This window comes from Moschus berezovskii, chromosome 4, assembly GCF_049115385.1.
Source record: "Moschus berezovskii isolate FMDL1 chromosome 4, NW_MosBer_1.0, whole genome shotgun sequence".
Classification (NCBI taxonomy): domain Eukaryota; kingdom Metazoa; phylum Chordata; class Mammalia; order Artiodactyla; family Moschidae; genus Moschus; species Moschus berezovskii.
Window position 1 is genome coordinate 111,913,416 of NC_142463.1, and position 18,581 is coordinate 111,931,996.

Genomic DNA, 18,581 nt, shown 5'->3' on the forward strand with positions numbered 1-18,581 from the left:
AGTAAGCCAGAAAGAAAAACACCAATACAGTATACTAATGCATATATATGGAATTTAGAAAGATGCAAATGATAACCCTGTATACGAGACAGCAAAAGAGACACAGATGTATAGAACAGTCTTTGGGACTCTATGGGAGAGGATGAGGGTGGGATGATTTGGGAGAATGGCGTTGAAACACGTATGCTGTCATATGTGAAACGAATCACTAGTTCAGGGTCAATGCATGTTATAGGATGCTCGGGGCTGGCATGCTGGGATGACCCAGAGGGAGGATAAAGGGAGGAGGGAGGTGAGAGGGGGTTTCAGGAGGGGGAACTTATGTAAACCTGGGGCAAATTCATATCAATGTATGGCAAAACCAACCAATATAATATTGTAAAATTTAAAAAAAAAATTCAAAAAAAAAAAAAAAAAGAAAACAAAGTTCATGGCATCTTGTCCCATCACTTCATGTCAAATAGATGGGGAAACACTGGAGACAGTGTCAGATTTTATTTTGGGGGTGCAAAATCACTGCAGATTTTGATTGCAGCCATGCATTCCAAGCTTTCTCCTTCGAAGGAAAGTTATGACCAACCTAGATAGCACATTAAAAAGCAGACAATTACTTTGCCAACAAAGGTTCGGCTAGTCAAGGCAATGATTTTTCCAGTGGTCATGTATGGATGTGAGAGTTGGACTGTGAAGAAAGCTGATCGCTGAAGAGTTGATGCTTTTGAACTGTGGTGTTGGAGAAGACTCTTGAAAGTACTTTGGACTGCAAGAAGATCCAACCAGTCCATCCTAAAGGAGATCAGTCCTTCATTGGAAGGACTGATATTGAAGCTGAAACTCCTATACTTTGGCCACCTGATGCGAAGAGCCGAGTCACTGGAAAAGACCCTGATGCTGGGAGGAATTGGGGAAGGAGAAGGGGACGACAGAGGATGAGATGGATGGATGGCATCACCAACTCAATGGACATGGTTTTGGGTAAACTCCAGGAGTTGATAATGGACAGGGAGGCCTGGTGTGCTGCAGTTCATGGTCTCGCAAAGAGTTGGACACGACTGAGCAACTGAAGTGAACCGATGAGTGTCTAGCGCATGACTGGCATTCAGGAGGGGTTCAGTAAACATTTACTTAGTAAATGTTGTGTGAGCCCTCTGTGAGCCAGGTCTGGGGACAGAACAAAAATAACTTTCAATTCTGCTTTTGTGCGGTCAGCAGTGGGAACAGGGTTTATCTGGAAACAAGTGTTTCTGTGTATATAGGGGAAGATAGCTGCACATAGATCTCACTGGCCTTTGTGGAAAGCATGAGGGACATGCCTGAATATCTCTCATGAGCAGTTGTAACCAGAAGGGATATGCGCTCAAGACAAGTAGAACTTTAACAAAAGAGAAAAAAAAAAATCTATTTTAGATTGACAGAGAAAACGGCAAGATGGTACAGAGAGCTGCCATGTACTCCACAAACAGTCTCCCCTATTATTGTTAAAGGAAACGCTGACTGAAACCCTGAGCAGATATCACAGTAACTATTTGCATGAGCTGCTTTATGACAGGAGCTCCTGGTAAGGACGCGGAACTAACAAGCCACCACCAACCGGGAGAATTCGAGAAAGGTCAAAAGAAGAGAGGAGACACCAATCCATATGTCCTACCAACCTCCCAGAATCCTCCTCACTGGAAATCCATCTTGACTGAGTGATGAGTGCGCCACCAGAAAGGACCCAGAGTCAGCATGAAGGGCCAGAAACTCGCATCACCACGAAACCCAAGACTACGAGCCACGTGACAGAGCAGTTCTCATGGGTCCCCTTACCCTGCTGCTCTCTACCTAGGTGCACCTTCACAATAAAATCTCCTGCATTGTCAGCACATATGTCTCCTTGAACAATTCATTCCTGAGTGATAGACAAGAGCCCACTCTTGGGCCCTGGATGGGTCTCACTTCCTGCAACATTATCGACTTCTTATACTCCTAATATTTGTTGCAATTAATAGAGTGATATCAATATGTTAGGACTTCCCAAGTGGCTAAGTGGTAAAGAATCTGCCTGCTAGTGTAGGAGACATAAGGGATGTCAGTTCAATGGCTAGGCTGAGAAGATCTTATGGAATAGGAAATGGCAACCCACTCTAGTATTCTTGCTTGGAAAAGTCCAAGGACATAACATATCAGTGTTATAATATGGAAACATTAGTAAGTATGGAAGTATTGAAAATTCGTACTTTATTCAGTTGTCCTTCAATTCTTACCCAATGTCCTGGATCTCATCTTGCATTTAGTCATCATGTGTCCTTGGTCTCCTCTGGGCTCTGACAGTTTGTTGTCTGTACCTTTTTTTCATGACAGTTTTGAGGAGAGCCTGTAGGATATTTGGTAACATTTTCCTCAATTATAGCAGCAGCAATGTTTCTAATTTGTCTAATGTTTCATAGCTGTGAAAAGAAGAGAAGCAAAAAGCAAAGGAGGAAAGGAAAGATATACCTATTTGAATGCAGAGTTCCAAAGAATAGCAAGGAGAGATAAGAAAGCCTTCCTCAGGGATCAGTGAAAAGAAACAGAGTAAACAATAGAGGTAAAAGACTAGAGATCTCTTCAAGAAAATTAGAGATACCAAGCGAGCATTTCATGGAAAGATAGGCTCAATAAAGGATAGTTATGGTATGGATATAACAGAAGCAGAAGATATTAAGAAGAGGTGGCAAGAATACACAGAAGTACTGTACATAAAAGATCTTCATGACCAAGATAATCACGATGGTGTGATCACTCACACTCACCTAGAGCCAGACATTCTGGAATGTGAAGTCAAGTGGGCCTTAGGAAACATCACTATGAACAAAGCTAGTGGAGATGATGGTATTCCAGTTGAGCTATTTCAAATCCTGAAAGATGATGCTGTGAAAGTGCTGCACTCAATATGTCAACTAATTTGGAAAACTCAGCAGTGGCGACAGGACTGGAAAAGGTCAGTTTTCATTCCAATCCCAAAGAAAGGCAATACCAAAGAATGCTCAAACTACCACACAATTGAACTCATCTCACACGCTAGTAAAGTAATGCTCAAAATTCTCCAAGCCAGTCTTCAGCAATGTGTGAACTGTGAACTTCCAGATGTTCAAGCTGGATTAGAAAAGGCAGAGGAACCAGAGATCAAATTGCCAACATCTGCTGGATCATGGAAAAAGCAAGAGAGTTCCAGAAAAACATCTATTTCTGCTTTATTAACTAGGCCAAAGTCTTTGACTGTGTGAATCACAATAAACTGTGCAAAATTCTGAAGGATATGGGAATACCAGACTACCTGACCTGCCTCTTGAGAAATTGTATCTAGGTTAGGAAGCAACAGTTAGAACTGGACATCAAACAACCGACTGGTTCCAAATAAGAAAAGGAGTACGTCAAGGTTGTATATTGTCACCCTCCTTATTTAACTTATATGAAGAGTACATCATGAGAATTGCTGGGCTGGAGGAAGCACAAGCTGGAATTAAGATTTCCAGGAGAAATATCAATAACCTAGATATACAGATGACACCACCCTTATGGCAGAAAGTGAAGAAGAACTAAACAGCCTCTTGATGAAAGTGAAAGAGGAGAGTGAAAAAGTTGGCTTAAAGCTCAACATTCAGAAAACGAAGATCATGGCATCTAGTCCCATCACTTTATGGCAAATAGATGGGGAAACAGTTGAAACAGTGGTTGACTTTATTTTTTTGGGCTCCATGATCACTGCAGATGGTGATTTCAGCCATGAATTAAAAGACACTTGCTCCTTGGAAGGAAAGTTATGACCAACCTAGATAGCATATTAAAAAGCAGAGGCATTACTTTGCCAACAAAAGTCCATCTAGTCAAGGCTATGGTTTTTCCCATAGTCATGTATGGTTGTGAGATTTGGACTGTGAAGAAAGCTGATCGCCGAAAATTGATGCTTTTGAACTGTGGTGTTGGAGAAGACTCTTGAGAGTCCCTTGGACTGCAAGGAGATCCAACCAGTCCATCCTAAAGGAGATCAGTACTGGGTGTTCATTGGAAGGACTGGTGTTGAAGCTGAAACTCCAATATTTTGGCCAGCTGATGCGAAGAGCTGACTCATTTTAAAAGACCCTGATTCTGGGAAAGATTGAGGGAGGGAGGAGAAGGGGACGACAGAGGATGAGATGGTTGGATGGCATCACAAACTTGATGGACATTGGCTTGGGTGGACTGTGGCAGTTGGTGATGGACAGGGAGGTCTGGCATGCTGTGGTTCATGGGGTCACAAAGAGTTGGACACGACTGAGCAACTGAACTGAACTGAACTGAATGTTTCTCTCATGATTAGACTAGAGTTTTGGATTTTGGATGGAGGATATCTGAAGAAAGTTCTGTTTTCATTGTATCATATCAAGGGTACATATTACCAACATGACATACCATGGAGGATGCTAACCTTCATCACTTGGCTGAAGGGAGTGTTCCCCAGGCTCATCCACTGTGAAGTTACTTCTTCCCTTTCTCCATACTTTTCATGAAAAGGTTTGGGGTCACAGCAATCTTCCCACAAAAAAAGTGTTTTAATTGGGTAGGAAGTTTCAAAACGAGGAGAAAAAGCCCTCCACCTTGACCATTGTGAGGTATGTGCCGAGCAAGCCACCTTATTGTTGGGGAGAGACCCTGTTCACAGGAAGGGGCTGTCTTGGGTTCCTGTATTGGCATCTGTCCTCAGACTTTTATTTCAAATGAGTAACTTGGCATTCTCCTTTATAGACCAGGAGTTAGATAGATGGGGCTGCTCCTGAGGGGTGTGGAACGTGACAGTTCTGTGGTGTGGGATATTTAGTCTCAAGAGAATAGACCAGAGCCTGAGCCTCAGTAGACAGCAGTGAGTCTGAGACAGCTGAGTCTGTGCTTAGGAGGGGAGTGTAGATATCTCTCCCTGCCCCTTTGTGATAGCAGGTACAGGGCTGGCAGAGTCTTAAGGGACGTGGTGGGTGGGGTGCAGACAAGAGCCCATCAGATCCGGTGGGGTCTGGCTTTGCCCTGTGTGTAGGGAGCATGCCTAGCACTAGTGAAAGCCATAAGGCAGGGAAAGCCATAAGGGTGCAAGCAACAGATAAATGCCAACATTTGCATTGGCGATGAGGGAAATGACACTCAAAGAACTTTGTTCTTTTGCTCATAATTTCTTACTTAGGCAAGTGACAGTTGAAGCTTATGGAAAATCAAACTCACCAAATAGTGTGAAGACATGGGAGACAACGCCAAAAGCAGCAGAGTTGTGGCCTACCCTGGCTGAAACAGCATGAGTTCTGTGCCTTGACCACAGGCTGCTTTGGATGAGCATGGCTATCTGGGCTGAGCTGTTCCCACGGGGAACAGGTAAAGGGATTCCAAGCAGTGCAAGTATGGGGAGTGTGAGATGAACAGTCTGGTATGACCATAGGATGGGTATCTCCAACATAGTGAAGCACTGCAGTATTTTACTCTGCAATTGTTTATTGACGTTCTACTGTAGGTGCTGGCAATAGTAATGGGAAACCTCTGAGTGGCTTAGTACAGGCTGATGGACTGCAAACCAGAAGTAACATGCAAGCCCCGCCCTAGGGGTGGAGAATAGCATAAGTGCCCTTTGAGTGACACTCCCTCCTATCCTTCTCTTCTTTCTAGATGTTTCCTCTGCAACTGCACAGGGTGTCAGGCAGACTGAAATGGCACCCTGCTCAGAAGACCCCCACCTCTGCTGGGCCTCCAGATTCCTGGGATTTATCAGCCTCCTCCTCAGTGAGTAACCCAGGCTCCTGGGATGGAGGGCCTTTGGCTGGAGCAGGGAGGCAGAATGCCTTTTCTGTGCCTAATGTCCTTGGTGAATAAAAAGAAATAATAGCTTTGTAATTATTTAGCAAATACAGTACATTTGGTTTAGAGTTCTGGGGTGAACAGAAGAGCAAAATGACCTTCTGTTTGTGGCAAGTCTAGGACACCTGAACTCAGGCAGCCTTCACTATTTTAAGGGAAACATTTGAGGGAGGTAAGGCTGTCTCTGCAGCAGTAATGGGAAGTCTGGAGAACCAAGAGATGTCTGCAGAGAGGAAGAGAGACTAAGAAGCTGGCTTCTTGACTTGGACGGGCTGGGGAATAACTCAGAGGGAACCTGACAGTCTGTGCAGCTGTTCTGTGGAGGAGGAGGTTGACTAGAACTCTGTCTAAGATGGAGGAAGCAACTGTAGTCTTGATTTCTCGGGCAGGATGCAGGATGTTAAATACAATGAAATGAAATTCTGCTTTTATAAAAGGAACAGCAGCTTCTTAAGAATAAGGGTTTCTGTATACCACCTGCTGTAAGAATATGGTGAAAATATGGAAGGAACAATAGCCTGGTAATGTGGGCAGTTGAAGCGGGTGAACTAGCGAAAAGAGAAGAGAAAGGGATGTAGAAACTACAGGGACTTAAGTGAAAAGTGAACTGAGGACTGGACAAACCCTAATCACATACATGACTTCCTGGAAGATGATATGATTATGTATATGGAAATTAAATATAAACTAATGAGGAAATGCCCATTGAATTATGAAATCTGGAGAAAGTTGGAAAGCTTTTTTTAAATTTTTTGTTTTAGTATCCAGCCACTAAATGGACTTGTAGGAGTTATATGAAATTTAATGAATTAGAGACTGTTTATAAAGAGATGTCTTGAATTAAGAATGAGCTTTGCAAAACATTACCTCCTTTTTAACAAGAAAACTCTGTTAACAGTAAAATGTAGACCTTCTCTACTCTCATTTTTTTTAAGTGGAAAATCTGTTCTGTTATCTAGGGTTTTGTCCATAGTCTTTTGGTTTGGCAGATTACATAAAAGAGAGGGAGAAAAGAACACAGTTTTAAGTTGATTTGTTCTTGTTAAATTTTAATGCAAGGAGATCCAACCAGTCCATTCTAGAGGAGATCAATCCTGGATGTTCATTGGAGGGACTGATGCTAAAGCTGAAACTGCAATACTTTGGCCACCTCATGCGACGAGTTGACTCACTGGAAAAGACTCTGATGCTGGGAAAGGTTGGGGGCGGGAGGAGAAGGGGACGACGGAGAATGAGATGGCTGGATGGCATCACCGACTCTGTGGACATGAGTTTGAGTGAACTCCGGGAGTTGGTGATGGACAGGGAGGCCTGGCGTGCTGTGATTCATGGGGTCGCGGAGAGTCGGACACGACTGAGCGACTGAACTGAACTGAACTGAACTGAAGTAAACTTTTACACTATCTTGTTTTTAACTACACTCTCCCTGACTTTTTCTCCTTCGGGATTACACCTTTGGTAGATCACAGCTCTTGTCCCCTTCCTTCTCTTTCAAAGTCTTCTCTCATCGTCCTCACAGGTGGGCTCACTATTCCCTTCTGAGGGGATCCTCTCTGTAGCCTGAGGGCTGAGCTTCCTCTCTCCCTCCCTCCTCCTCTCTCTCCTCTCTCCTGTCTTTCTGTTTTGTTTCTTCCCCAGCAAGTGGGGAGTCTGGCTGAGCTGTTGTTTAACCCTCCACTGGCAAGAAGTTCCTGCCCTGCTAAGACCCTCAACGTTCTTGCTTCCTCATTTCAGGAGAGGAAAACTGGAGGATGAGGCTCCAGGAGCTGCTCAGACCTAGTGATGAGACAGCAGTGCTGGGCTGGGAGCCCCTGGGGAGGACAGGGAGAGGGTGAGGGAGCTGGTGGGAGCTCCTTCAGGGGAGAAGCACTGGGCTGGGAGAGGGGAGCCCTGGTGCCAGGTGTGGCTTTGCCCAGCACAAGTTCACCTCCTGAGAAGCTTCCTTTTCTGTGACACAGATGCCCCCTGAAGCCTGACCTTGAGGAGATGCCTGATTAAATGAGTTAGAGATTAAATGAATACAAAGAAATATCTGAAACCCTTGGGCATATGAACACTAACTATCATGTGCTATTCTCTGCTTCCAGTGAGAGCCGGGAATGAGAATAAATATAGAAGGAGGGAGACAGAGAAGAAGGCAATGGCAACCCACTCCAGAACTCTTGCCTGGAAAATCCCATGGATGGAGGGGCCTGATAGTCTGCTGTCCATGGGGTCGCTAGAGTTGGCCACGACTGAGTGACTTCACTTTCGCTTTTCATTTTCACGCCTTGGAGAAAGAAATGGCAACCCACTCCAGTGTTCTTGCCTGGAGAATCCCAGGGATGGAGGAGCCTGGTTGGCTGCTGTCTATGGGTTTGCACAGAGTCGGACACGACTGAAGCGACTTAGCAGCAGCAGAAGCAGGAGGGAGACAGGTCTGAAATGATGAGATTTTATTGAAATTTGAAAGAAAACTGTGACCTTGGAAAGCTGAGACCAATCATGGCAGATGCATTCTGACCTGCTGGAAGAAGCAGATCTTTTCAGGATATGGCACTTTCCTTCATTTTGTTCTGTCCTACATGGTCCCCAGGAAGGAGAGAGGGTATCAGATCCCTTGGGCCTATGTCTGAAGAGGGAGGTGGGCTCAGGAGGAGGTGGCCATGCATCAAATGTTCCCACTGGTCACAACTCAGGGTCACAAGGACAGTTCAGTTCAGTTCAGTCGCTCGGTCATGTCCGACTCTTTGTGACTGCATGGACTGCAGCATGCCAGGCCTCCCTATCCATGACCAATTCCTAGAGTCCACCCAAACCCATGTCCATCGAGTTGGTGATGCCATCCAACCATCTCATCCTCTCTCATCCCCTTCTCCTCCTGCCCTCAATCTTTCCCAGTATCAGGGTCTTTTCAATTGAGTCAGCTCCTAGCATCAGGTGGCCAAATACTGGAGTTTCAGTTTCAACATCAGTCCTTCCAATGAACACCCAGGACTGATCTCTTTTAGGATGGACTGGTTGGATCTCCTTGCAATCCAAGAGACTCTCAAGAGTCTTCTCCAACACCACAGTTCAAAAGCATCAATTCTTCGGCGCTCAGCTTTCTTCACAGTCCAACTTTCACATCCATTCGTGACCACTGGAAAAACCATAGCTTTGACTAGATAGCTTTGTTGGCAAAGTAATATCTCTGCTTTTTAATATGCTTTCTAGGTTGGTCATAACTTTCCTTCCAAGGAACAAGCAGCTTTTAATTTCATGGCTACAGTCACCATCTGCAGTGATCTTGGAGCCCCCAAAAATAAATTCAGCCACTGTTTCCACTGTTTCCCCATCTATTTGCCGTGAATTGATGGGACCGGATCCCATGATCTTAGTTTTCTGAATGTTGAGCTTTAAGCCAACTTTTTCACTCTCCTTTTCACTTTCATCAAGAGGTTCTTTTGTTCTTCTTCTTCACTTTATGCCATAAGGGTGGTGTAAATCTGCATATCTTAGGTTATTGATATTTCTCCCAGCAATATTAATTCCAGATTGTGCTTCCTCCGGCCCAGTGTTTCTCATGATGTATTCTGCATATAAGTTAAATAAGGAAAGACAGGAGAGCTCATTAAGTGATCACTAGCGCTCCCCTTCATATTCTAGTCCTTCGCAGTTCACCTTGTGATGAGTGCTGGCCAAAAAACATGAGAGCACACTACTTCCGAACAGATGCAGTGAAACCCCTGTGTGATTCTCCTGTTTCCTGTCCCTGTGGTGGGGCTTGGAGCCTGTGTGGAGGCTGTGAGCTCTATGGGTTCAGCTACAAGGTAGTAAACCCTCCAACATTTGACTTAGGATCCTTCCCTCACTCTCTGAGGGGCCCTGTGGTAGGAGATATAAGCTCTGCTTGTTCTGAGATTCTGAGGTACTGTAAGTGATTGTTACCTAGCACAGCCTAGCCTGTCCTGACTACTACATTGCCCTGAAGATGCTGGGAGGGAGAGCAGTCTTCGTCTTTGCATTAGGTATCTGATGCTGTGTAACGTGTTATCCCAAAACTTACTGCCTTAAACACCATCAGATATAATCTCACAGTTTCTGTGGTTCAGGACTTAGAGTTGGATCAGCTGAGTCCTCTGGATTAGAAACTTCAAGACTGACATCAGAATCTTGGCTGCATCAGCTTAGGGTCAAATGGGCAAGATACGCTCCTAAGAGCTCTCATGGATTGCTGATGGGAGGCAGTCCCATTTTGGACTGAGGGTGCCATTTCCTCCCTGGATGTTTGCCAGAGGCACCCTCAGTTTCTTGTCATGTGGGCCACTCCTTAGGGCAGCTGACAACATGGCAGCTGAGTTCCTCAGAGCGAACAAGAGTGAAGGTGAAGGAGAGAGAGTGTGAGCAAGAGGGAAGTCACAGTCTTGTGTAACCTAGGATCACTGAGTGACATCCATCCCATCTGCTCTAGTCTAGTCCTAAGCCACTCTCTAGATGCAGCCCCATTCCAGGGGAGGGCACTACATAAGGATGTGTACATAAGGGGACACTTAAGAAGCTCCTCCTACAGTTCTTCACATGGTATAGATAGAAAGGGTGCCAGGTGCTTTTGACCCATGATCTCATTCAATTTACAATGTGGGTGAGGAAACTGCAGGTTAGTTAAAGCTACCTACTCAAGGTAACAGTTCACTAGAACTAGGATTTAATGTAGAATTGCTTCAAAATAATGATACTATTTTGCCTTTTAAGAATCAAGGGAGTATATTGGATGAATTTTGTTTAAAATACAAGCTATATAATTTTATCCTTTATTGTACTGAAAAAATATATTTCCTGTTTCCAATGCCCTAGGTATCTGCAACACTGGTGTTAAGAGTTCTGGAGCACATGATTCTGGAGTTCTGGATTCTGGAGCCCATGTTCCCCTGCAGGGGATCCAAGGAGGTTCTGTGTTGTTTCATATGACCGAGGATCAAGAAACTGAGCCAGAGGAGGTCTCATGGGGCTTTGGCCATGAGTCAAACTACAGAGTCCTGTTGCGAGTCCATCGTGGGGCACACACTCCTACCTGGGTCAGCCTCCAGGACAAGTACCAGCACAGGGTCCATGTGCCCAGTGTGACGTCCATGAGGATTGAGAACCTGACCTCTGAGGACAGTGGGCAGTACCGGGCTCGAGCCAGCTTCACTGGAGGAATAGAATATACCCAGGTTTTCCTCCTCACTGTCTATGGTGAGTGACACTCCTCACTCCACCCTATGGCTTCCCTTGTTCTTTTGTGCTAGGAGTTTCACACAAGCCCCATTTTTCAGGATCCCTTCCAGATACCAGCCTTCAGACTCCTTTTCACCTTTGAATTAGGAAGTAAGTGGTTTGCTGCAAATGGTGAGAGGAGTTGGGATTTATACCAGGAATAAAATCACTTTAGTATTTTGGGTGAGGAGAATGGAAATTTGGGGAAATGATATTGCCATAACAATTATTGTTCTTTTTAGGTCCAGGTTTACTTGATGTGGGTATTAGTTGTCTGTTGCTGCTTTAATTTGGAGACTTAACACAAAGCAAATTTATTATCTTTCTGAGCTACAGGTCAGAAGTCACACATGAGTCTCACCAGGCCAAAGTCAAGGTATTGGCAGGGCTGTGTTTTTTCCTAGGGATTCCAGAAGGAGATTCATTTATTTGTATTTTCCATCTTCTAGTGGTTGTTTATATTGTTTGGTTCATGATCACCTTCCTCCATCTTAATAGCCTGTAATATTGTGACCAGTTCTTCTCAAATCTTATCTCTTTGACCTCATCCTCTTCTTCCTTCCATGCTTAAGGACCCTTGTGATTACATTGGTCCCATCCAGGTAATCAGAATAATCTCCTATTTTAAAGCAAGCTGATTAGCAGCCTTAGTTCCATCTGTTACCTTAATTTCACCTTGCCATATAACCTAACATAGCCACAGGTCCTGAGGATTGGATATGGACTTATTTGGGGTCCATTATTTATCTATCACAATTCAGAAATCCATGGGTAGTCTGTACCTGTTTCTCCTTTTACTCAGTGCCAGCCCAAGACCAGCCTCACCCTCAAAGATTCCGCTAATCCAGCTCCAGGAGCCTTCAGTAGATGTAGGAGAAAAGTTACTCTTTAACATTTCCAGAGACACTCACTTAGTCAACACTTTTTTCCCTAAAGTCTGCCTGCCTAGGAAAATATCTACTGTGAGAGATTGACTGTTGCTGCTTTAGGTTCCCATGTGATTTTTACAACCAACTGATCAGTATATCACATCTCAAGTTCAGTGGCATGTTCTAACCCGACTCAGACTCATCATAGTAGTTGCTCCTGCTGCATCTCCCACAAATTTGTCCATCCTTGTGAGAACAGAAGCTTTTTCTGGGGTCCTAGTCCTGATCAGGTGTCTCTCTTCTCTAGAGGCTATGCAATCTCAAGCATTATTTATGCAAGAGAGAAGGGCAGGGACTAGGCCTTCTGTCTCAGACTTCTACCACTTTTATGAGAAACCCAATTTTCTTAGAAATAATGGGTATTGGGAAGGTGGAATCAGGCTTTATTTTCTGGTTGGAAATCTTCAAGGCTTTCTAAACACACACACGATTTAGTAAAATCACATACAACTTATCTCAATGGCTCCTCTCTTTATTGTCACTTACTATGTGTTAAGTATTTGGCAAATTGTGGGATTAAAAAAGCTTAATTTATTTATTTTAATTGGATACTAATTACTTTACAATATTGGAGTGGTTTTTTCCATACATTGACATGAATCAGCCATGGGTGTACATGTGTACGCCATCCTGAACCCTCCTCCCACCTCCCTCCCCATCCCATCCCTCAGGGTCATCCCAGTGCACCAGCCCTGAGCATCCTGTCTCATGCATCGAACCTGGACTGGCGATCTGTTTCACATACGATAATATACATGTTTCAATGCTATTCTCTCAGATCATCCCACCCTTGCCATCTCCCACAGAGTCCAAAAGACTATTCTTTACATCTGTGTCTCTTTTGCTGTCTTGCATATAGGGTCATTGTTGCTGCTGCTGCTGCTAAGTTGCTTCAGTCATGTCCGACTCTGTGTGACCCCATAGACGGCAGCCCACCAGGCTCCCCCTTCCCTGGGATTCTCCAGGCAAGAACACTGGAGTGGGTTGCCATTTCCTTCTCCAATGCATGAAAGAGAAAAGTGAAAGTGAAGTCACTCAGTCATGTACGATTCTTAGAGACCCCATGGACTGAAGCCTACCAGGCTCCTCCATCCATGGGGTTTTTCAGGCAAAAGAGTACTGAAGTGGGGTGCCATTGCCTTCTCCTGGTCATCGTTACCATCTTTCTAAATTCCACATATATGCATTAGTATATTGTATTGGTGTTTTTCTTTCTGACTTGTTTCACTCTGTATATTAGGCTCCAGGTTCATCCACCTTATTAGAATTGATCCAAATGCGTTCTTTCTAATGGCTGAGTAATATTCCATTGTGTATATGTGCCACAGCTTTCTTATCCATTCATTTGCTGATGGACATCTAGGTTGCTTCCATGTCCTGGCTATTGTGAACAGTGCTGTGATGAACATTGGGGTACACGTGTCTCTTTCAATACTGGTTTCCTCGGTGTGTATGCCCAGCAGTGGGATTGCTGGGTGGTATGGCAGCACTATTTCCAGTTTTTAAGGAATCTCCACACTGTTCTCCATAGTGACTGTACTAGTTTGCATTCTCACCAACAGTGTAAGAGGGTTTTTACACTGTGCAGGAAAAGTTTTACACTTTTCTCTGCACCCTCTCCAGCATTTATTGTTTGTAGACTTTTTGATAGCAGCCATTCTGGCCGGCATGAGATGGTACCTTATTGTGATTTTGATTTGTATTTCTCTGATAATGAGTGATGTTGAGCATCTTTTCATGTGTTTGTTAGCCATCTGTATGTCTTCTTTGGAGAAATGTCTGTTTAGTTCTTTGGCCCATTTTTTTTGGTATTGGATCATTTATTTTTCTGGCATTGAGCTGCAGGAGCTGCTTGTATGTTTTTGAGATTAATTCTTTGTCAGTTACTTCATTTGCTATCATTTTCTCCTATTCTGAGGATTGTCTTTTCACCTTGCTTATAGTTTCCTTCATTGTGCAAAAGCTTTTAAACTTAATTAGGTCCCATTTGTTTATTTTTGCTTTTATTTCCATTACTCTGGGAGGTGGGTCATAGAGGATCCTGCTGTGATTTATGTCAGAGAGTGTTTTGCCTATGTTTTCCTCTAGGAGTTTTATAGTTTCTGGTCTCATGTTTAGATTTTTAATCCATTTTGAGTTTATTTTTGTGTATGGTGTTAGAAAGTGTTCTAGTTTCATTCTTTTACAAGTGGTTGACCAGTTTTCCCAGCACCATTTATTGAAGAGGCTGTCTTTGTCCCATTGTATATTCTTGCCTCCTTTGTTAAAAAATAAAATACCCATAGGTGCATGGGCTTATTTCTGGGCTTTCTATCTTGTTCCATTGGTCTATATTTCTCTTTTTTTGCCAGTACCATACTGTCTTGAACTGTGGCTTTGTAGTAGGCTTTCTGAAGTCAGGAAGGTTGATTTCTCCAGTTCATTCTTCTTTCTCAAGATTGCTTTGGCTATTTGAGGTTTTTTGTATTTCCATACAAATCGTGAAATTAATTTGTTCTAGTTCTGCAAATTGTGTTTTATCTGTAAAATCTGTTCACTGTCATTAAGGGGAGAATGCCAGGGCTCATTGGAGAAGGAAATGGCAACCCACTCCAGTGTTCTTGCCTGGAGAATTCCAGGGACGGGGGACCCTGGTGGGCTTCTGTCTATGGGGTCACACAGAGTCGGACACGACTGAAGTGACGCAGCAGCAGCAGCAGCCAGGGTTTCAGTGAGATAATAGGTGAGAATGTGCAGACTGAAATGTTCTCCATTCATGTGATCCCCATTCTTTTCTTTCTTGCCTCCCAGATCCTGCACCACTTCCCCAGATCCTGGTCAAATCCGCATCTGTCACACCAGGCTGGTGCAATGCCACCCTGGAGTGCACAGCCTCAAGGGACACAGAGGACCTGAAGGTGACCTGGGGGAGCATGGGCCTTCCTAGGGAGCAGAGAATAATGCTGGGTCCATCCTCCAAATCCTGGACCCTGACTTTGAGCCTGCCCCTGAGCCAACCCAGTGCCAGCTTGACCTGTGTGGTCAGCAATCAGGTGGACCAGAAAACTGTCACCTTAGACCTGGGGAAAGTCTGTGTTCCTGGTGAGTGCACCTGCCAGAGGGGAGGGGCACTGTAGATCTCAGGGGTGAGGGTCATGGGCTTTTCTCCCTACCATGTTATTAGCCCCATCTTTTATTGGGTCACCCCATAAAGGAGTCTGATAGGTACAGCCACAGCATGCCTGCTTTTAACTGTCTCTCAAGAACTTGCCTACCAGTACAACTCCATCCCCACATTTCACTCAAGAAACAGGGATTTGTTTTTAATGAAAATCTTGACCACACAACTCAAGATGATCTATTCCCTGTCCTAGCTGGCCCTGGTGTGGGGTGGTGTGGGGGAGGTGAAGAGAACTAGAGCTGCAACAGCAAAAGCACTCCCTAGAGATATATATATCTCTGAGGGCTCACCCCTCTCCTGACCCGTTGTCCTTGCTGCCTGCACCTGCCTGCCTGTTGCCCTCTGGGGAGCTCCTTCCCTACGAGCTGCTGCAGGGCAGTGTCAGGTCTGGTCCAGGGCAATAGTTTCCCGGTACTTCTCCCACCTAATTCACTATCCATAGTGCATCATCCACTGTAGTCTTTTGAAAAGCAATTGGATTTTGTGATTGGTCTGTATCATCTGTAGGAGTCTGACCCAGGGACTCCCTGCAGGACTCAGGGTTCTGAAGCTCCTCTGCCCATGTTCCTTACCTCATACACTTCACACTGAATTGTTTGCTTCGCTTCCCTGAATGTGTCCTGCAATTGCAAGTTTCTGAGCCTCTGGAAATGCAGTTTCCTCTACCATCAAACCTCCCAAGGGTTTTTCACTTCCTTACTTGTTCCTATTGAAGGATTTCCCTCAGGTGACCGGCATGTAACCAGTGTCCTGCACTTGGTTATAGTAGCATTATGAATCAAGTTTGAACAAAGGGTACCTCAATCTCATGTCCCACAGGCACTGCAGCTGCTGTAATTGTCCTGCCTGAGGCATCATCCGTTTAAAGGAGCAGTCCGTGGCCACCCCACACTGAATAGCAATGCTATTGATGGGTTTGTCTTCTCCATAGCCTGGAACACCCTGAGGGCTGAGGACTTGTCCTGTTCTCCTTTGAATTCTTACCAAACAAAGCTTCTAGCACTGCTTAGTTACTATTTCACTGAATGAACGACCTGGTATCCTGTGTGCAGTCCAGCACCTCTAGCCGTCTCCCATGAGCTGCTGGTGGGAGCTGATACGTCAGCATCACTTAAAATCTCATGATACCTTTCCCTTGGTCCCATTCTGGTGTCTCAGATAAAGTTCAACACTCAGCGTGACCCACAAGACCCTCTGGAAAAAGCCCCTTCCTTCCTCTGATCCTCTTTGCCCAGCTCGCCCTTGCCCTATCCTTTCCTACCTGCTGGTCAAGGGTGATTGCAACCCCTAGAGCTGGAGATTTGCTATGGAACAAACAAATGGAAGTGGAAACAGCCATTTCCACTCCTTCTTGTAACGCTGTACCCAGTCTGAATGTCTGGTAAACTCCTATTCCTCCTTCAAGGCTGAGTTTTTGCATTACCTCTTCTGGGAGGCCCTCCTTGAAGACCAGTGTATAAGGTATAAACTTCTATGGCACTGCCATCTCTCTGGCTGGAAGACTTTGGTATTTTCAGTCTTCCCCCTGTGTGACCCTGGCTTGCTCCTCTCAGCATCCCTGGCATCAAGCAGGAGCTCGGGACCTGGGTGAATGAATGATACTGCCTCACTCTTTCCTCTTTCGCTCAGACTTCACCATCTCCTCTCTCTATATCTCCCCTTGGCAATGGGTATTACAAGTTCTGTCTTTCCTTAACTTTCTTCATTCTTTCTGTGTGAGGAAAACAGATTCACATGGACAGGCCAGCGCTGAACCCCTGCCATGCATCATAAAGGCTGTTGTGGTTATGCTGTTGATCCCTGGAGTTGGACTGTTCCTTTGGAAGATACGTGGGAACAAGAGGAAGATAGAGACTGAAGAGGCAAGTTTCACTTCTCCTTCCTGCCCCACATCCCACCCCTCCCCCATTGACCCCTTGGCTGCCTTCCTCCTGCATTTTGCTGCTCAAGGATTATCTCTGGGGAAGGGGAAGGTGGGTGTGTGCTTGGCCGTGGGGTTCATTGCCTTGGGGGAAGGTATGTTTTCAAGGCCAAGGTTCAAGCTTCACTTTGTGTATGACTCAGGTATAGAATTTCAGGAGAAACAAAGGGACAATGATGGTGGAGACTGTATGCAGAGCTGAGCCAGCAGGCATCTGGAGAGGCCACATACAAGGTGAGAAGTGGGAGCTGTGCCAGCCTGGGCTCTCATGGGTCCTTCTACTGAGTCTGTCAACCCAGTCATCTGCTGTTCATGGGCCTGCTGTCTCTCACCATGTGGTAGATGGTATTTACAAAGAACATTTCAAACTTGGGGTCAATGTCGAGCTGGTCACTTTGGGGGAATTCACATGTGGTTCATATCTGCAGCATTGGTTCCATGTGGATCACTCTGGTGCCTCTCTCAGCTCTTTAGAAACCCTATGTCTTTCATTCAAAGGTAAATGGTGAACATATTCAGAAGAAAAGGAGCCTTTTAGAGTCTGCAGTGAGATCCACAAGCCAGAAAGTGGGCCCATGAAGATAATTTAATTGGAGGAAGCAGGAGACTCGGCACTCCTAGAACACCTCCACTCACACAGCCTGATTCCTGCAGACACCTGCACCCTCTCCAGCACTGGTTCGGCTGCAGCTACCCCTGGTCTGTGCTACTCTGACTTTCCTGCTGCCAACTCTCTGGGTGCACGTGTCCTTCTGACATCCTCTGACACCTCCCCAAGCTTCCCTCCCACTCAGGATCCTCACCCTCCCGGATGAATCCTCTTCCTCCATCATTGACTCAGTGCCTAGCCCCTCTTCTCCTGAAGCTTTCCAAAGAGGACCTTCCTACACATAATAATCCCCACAGCCTCTCCTGTGTGGTGGTGTATATCTTTCTGAGAACATAAGCTCAGGCATGGGGACAGTGTGGAAGATGTTTACCAGGACACGGAGGAAGAGGTTAGGACCTTGGTGCTGGGTGCTGATTTGGGAGTCTATGGAAGCCACATGGGTAGGTGGGAGTCCATAAAGGACTGTCCTGAGTTTTGCTTTGCACCCTGTGTAGGGCAAAAGTTGAGTGTTCGGCACGGTGTGTATGTGTCTGTATGTACATTGGGGGCATAGCCAGTTTACATTATACCCTACGCCACATCCCTTGTTCCTCCTGATCACTAGAACTAACCTCAGCTTCGGTTCATGGACCTCAAATCTACCTCCTGTGGAGTGGAAAGAGGAGTTTGTACTGTTTCTAGCCCTTGCAAATGTTCTGTGTCTCAGATAAGAACCAGGCTGGATTTGTATTCTTAGGAAAGCAGCCTCAGGCCTTTCCTGTCTGGGGTGGGGGTCATTAGAATGGAAGTGCAGGGTGCTCCCACCCACCCACATACACACTCTGATGAAGCTGCTGTGAGGAGTGAAGTTTAAGGAAGATCTGAACCAGCCTTCTCCTGCCTCTTCTGACCCTCAGCCCTCACAACCTG

At 45.2% G+C, this 18,581-nt stretch overlaps 1 protein-coding gene across 3 annotated transcripts in view; it reads left to right on the forward strand.

The window, feature by feature from the left end:
• The first annotated feature begins 344 nt into the window (after positions 1-344).
• LOC129541569 (SLAM family member 8-like) overlaps positions 345-18,581 on the forward strand; it is a 28,021-nt gene continuing 9,784 nt past the window's right edge. The window contains exons 1-8 of one of the 3 annotated variants that reach the window (XM_088835906.1): positions 345-4,613; positions 5,174-5,358; positions 5,647-5,760; positions 10,651-11,031; positions 14,772-15,062; positions 16,870-17,003; positions 17,206-17,296; positions 17,561-17,754. In XM_088835906.1, the coding sequence (XP_088692032.1) occupies positions 5,316-5,358; positions 5,647-5,760; positions 10,651-11,031; positions 14,772-15,062; positions 16,870-17,003; positions 17,206-17,211 (969 nt within the window). In that variant the 5' untranslated portion in view covers positions 345-4,613; positions 5,174-5,315 and the 3' untranslated portion in view covers positions 17,212-17,296; positions 17,561-17,754. Of the gene's footprint in view, positions 5,359-5,646; positions 5,761-10,650; positions 11,032-14,771; positions 15,063-16,869; positions 17,004-17,205; positions 17,297-17,560; positions 17,755-18,581 lie in introns of those variants that run through there. The other 2 variants (XM_055403536.2, XM_088835907.1) reach the window with 2 other exon arrangements.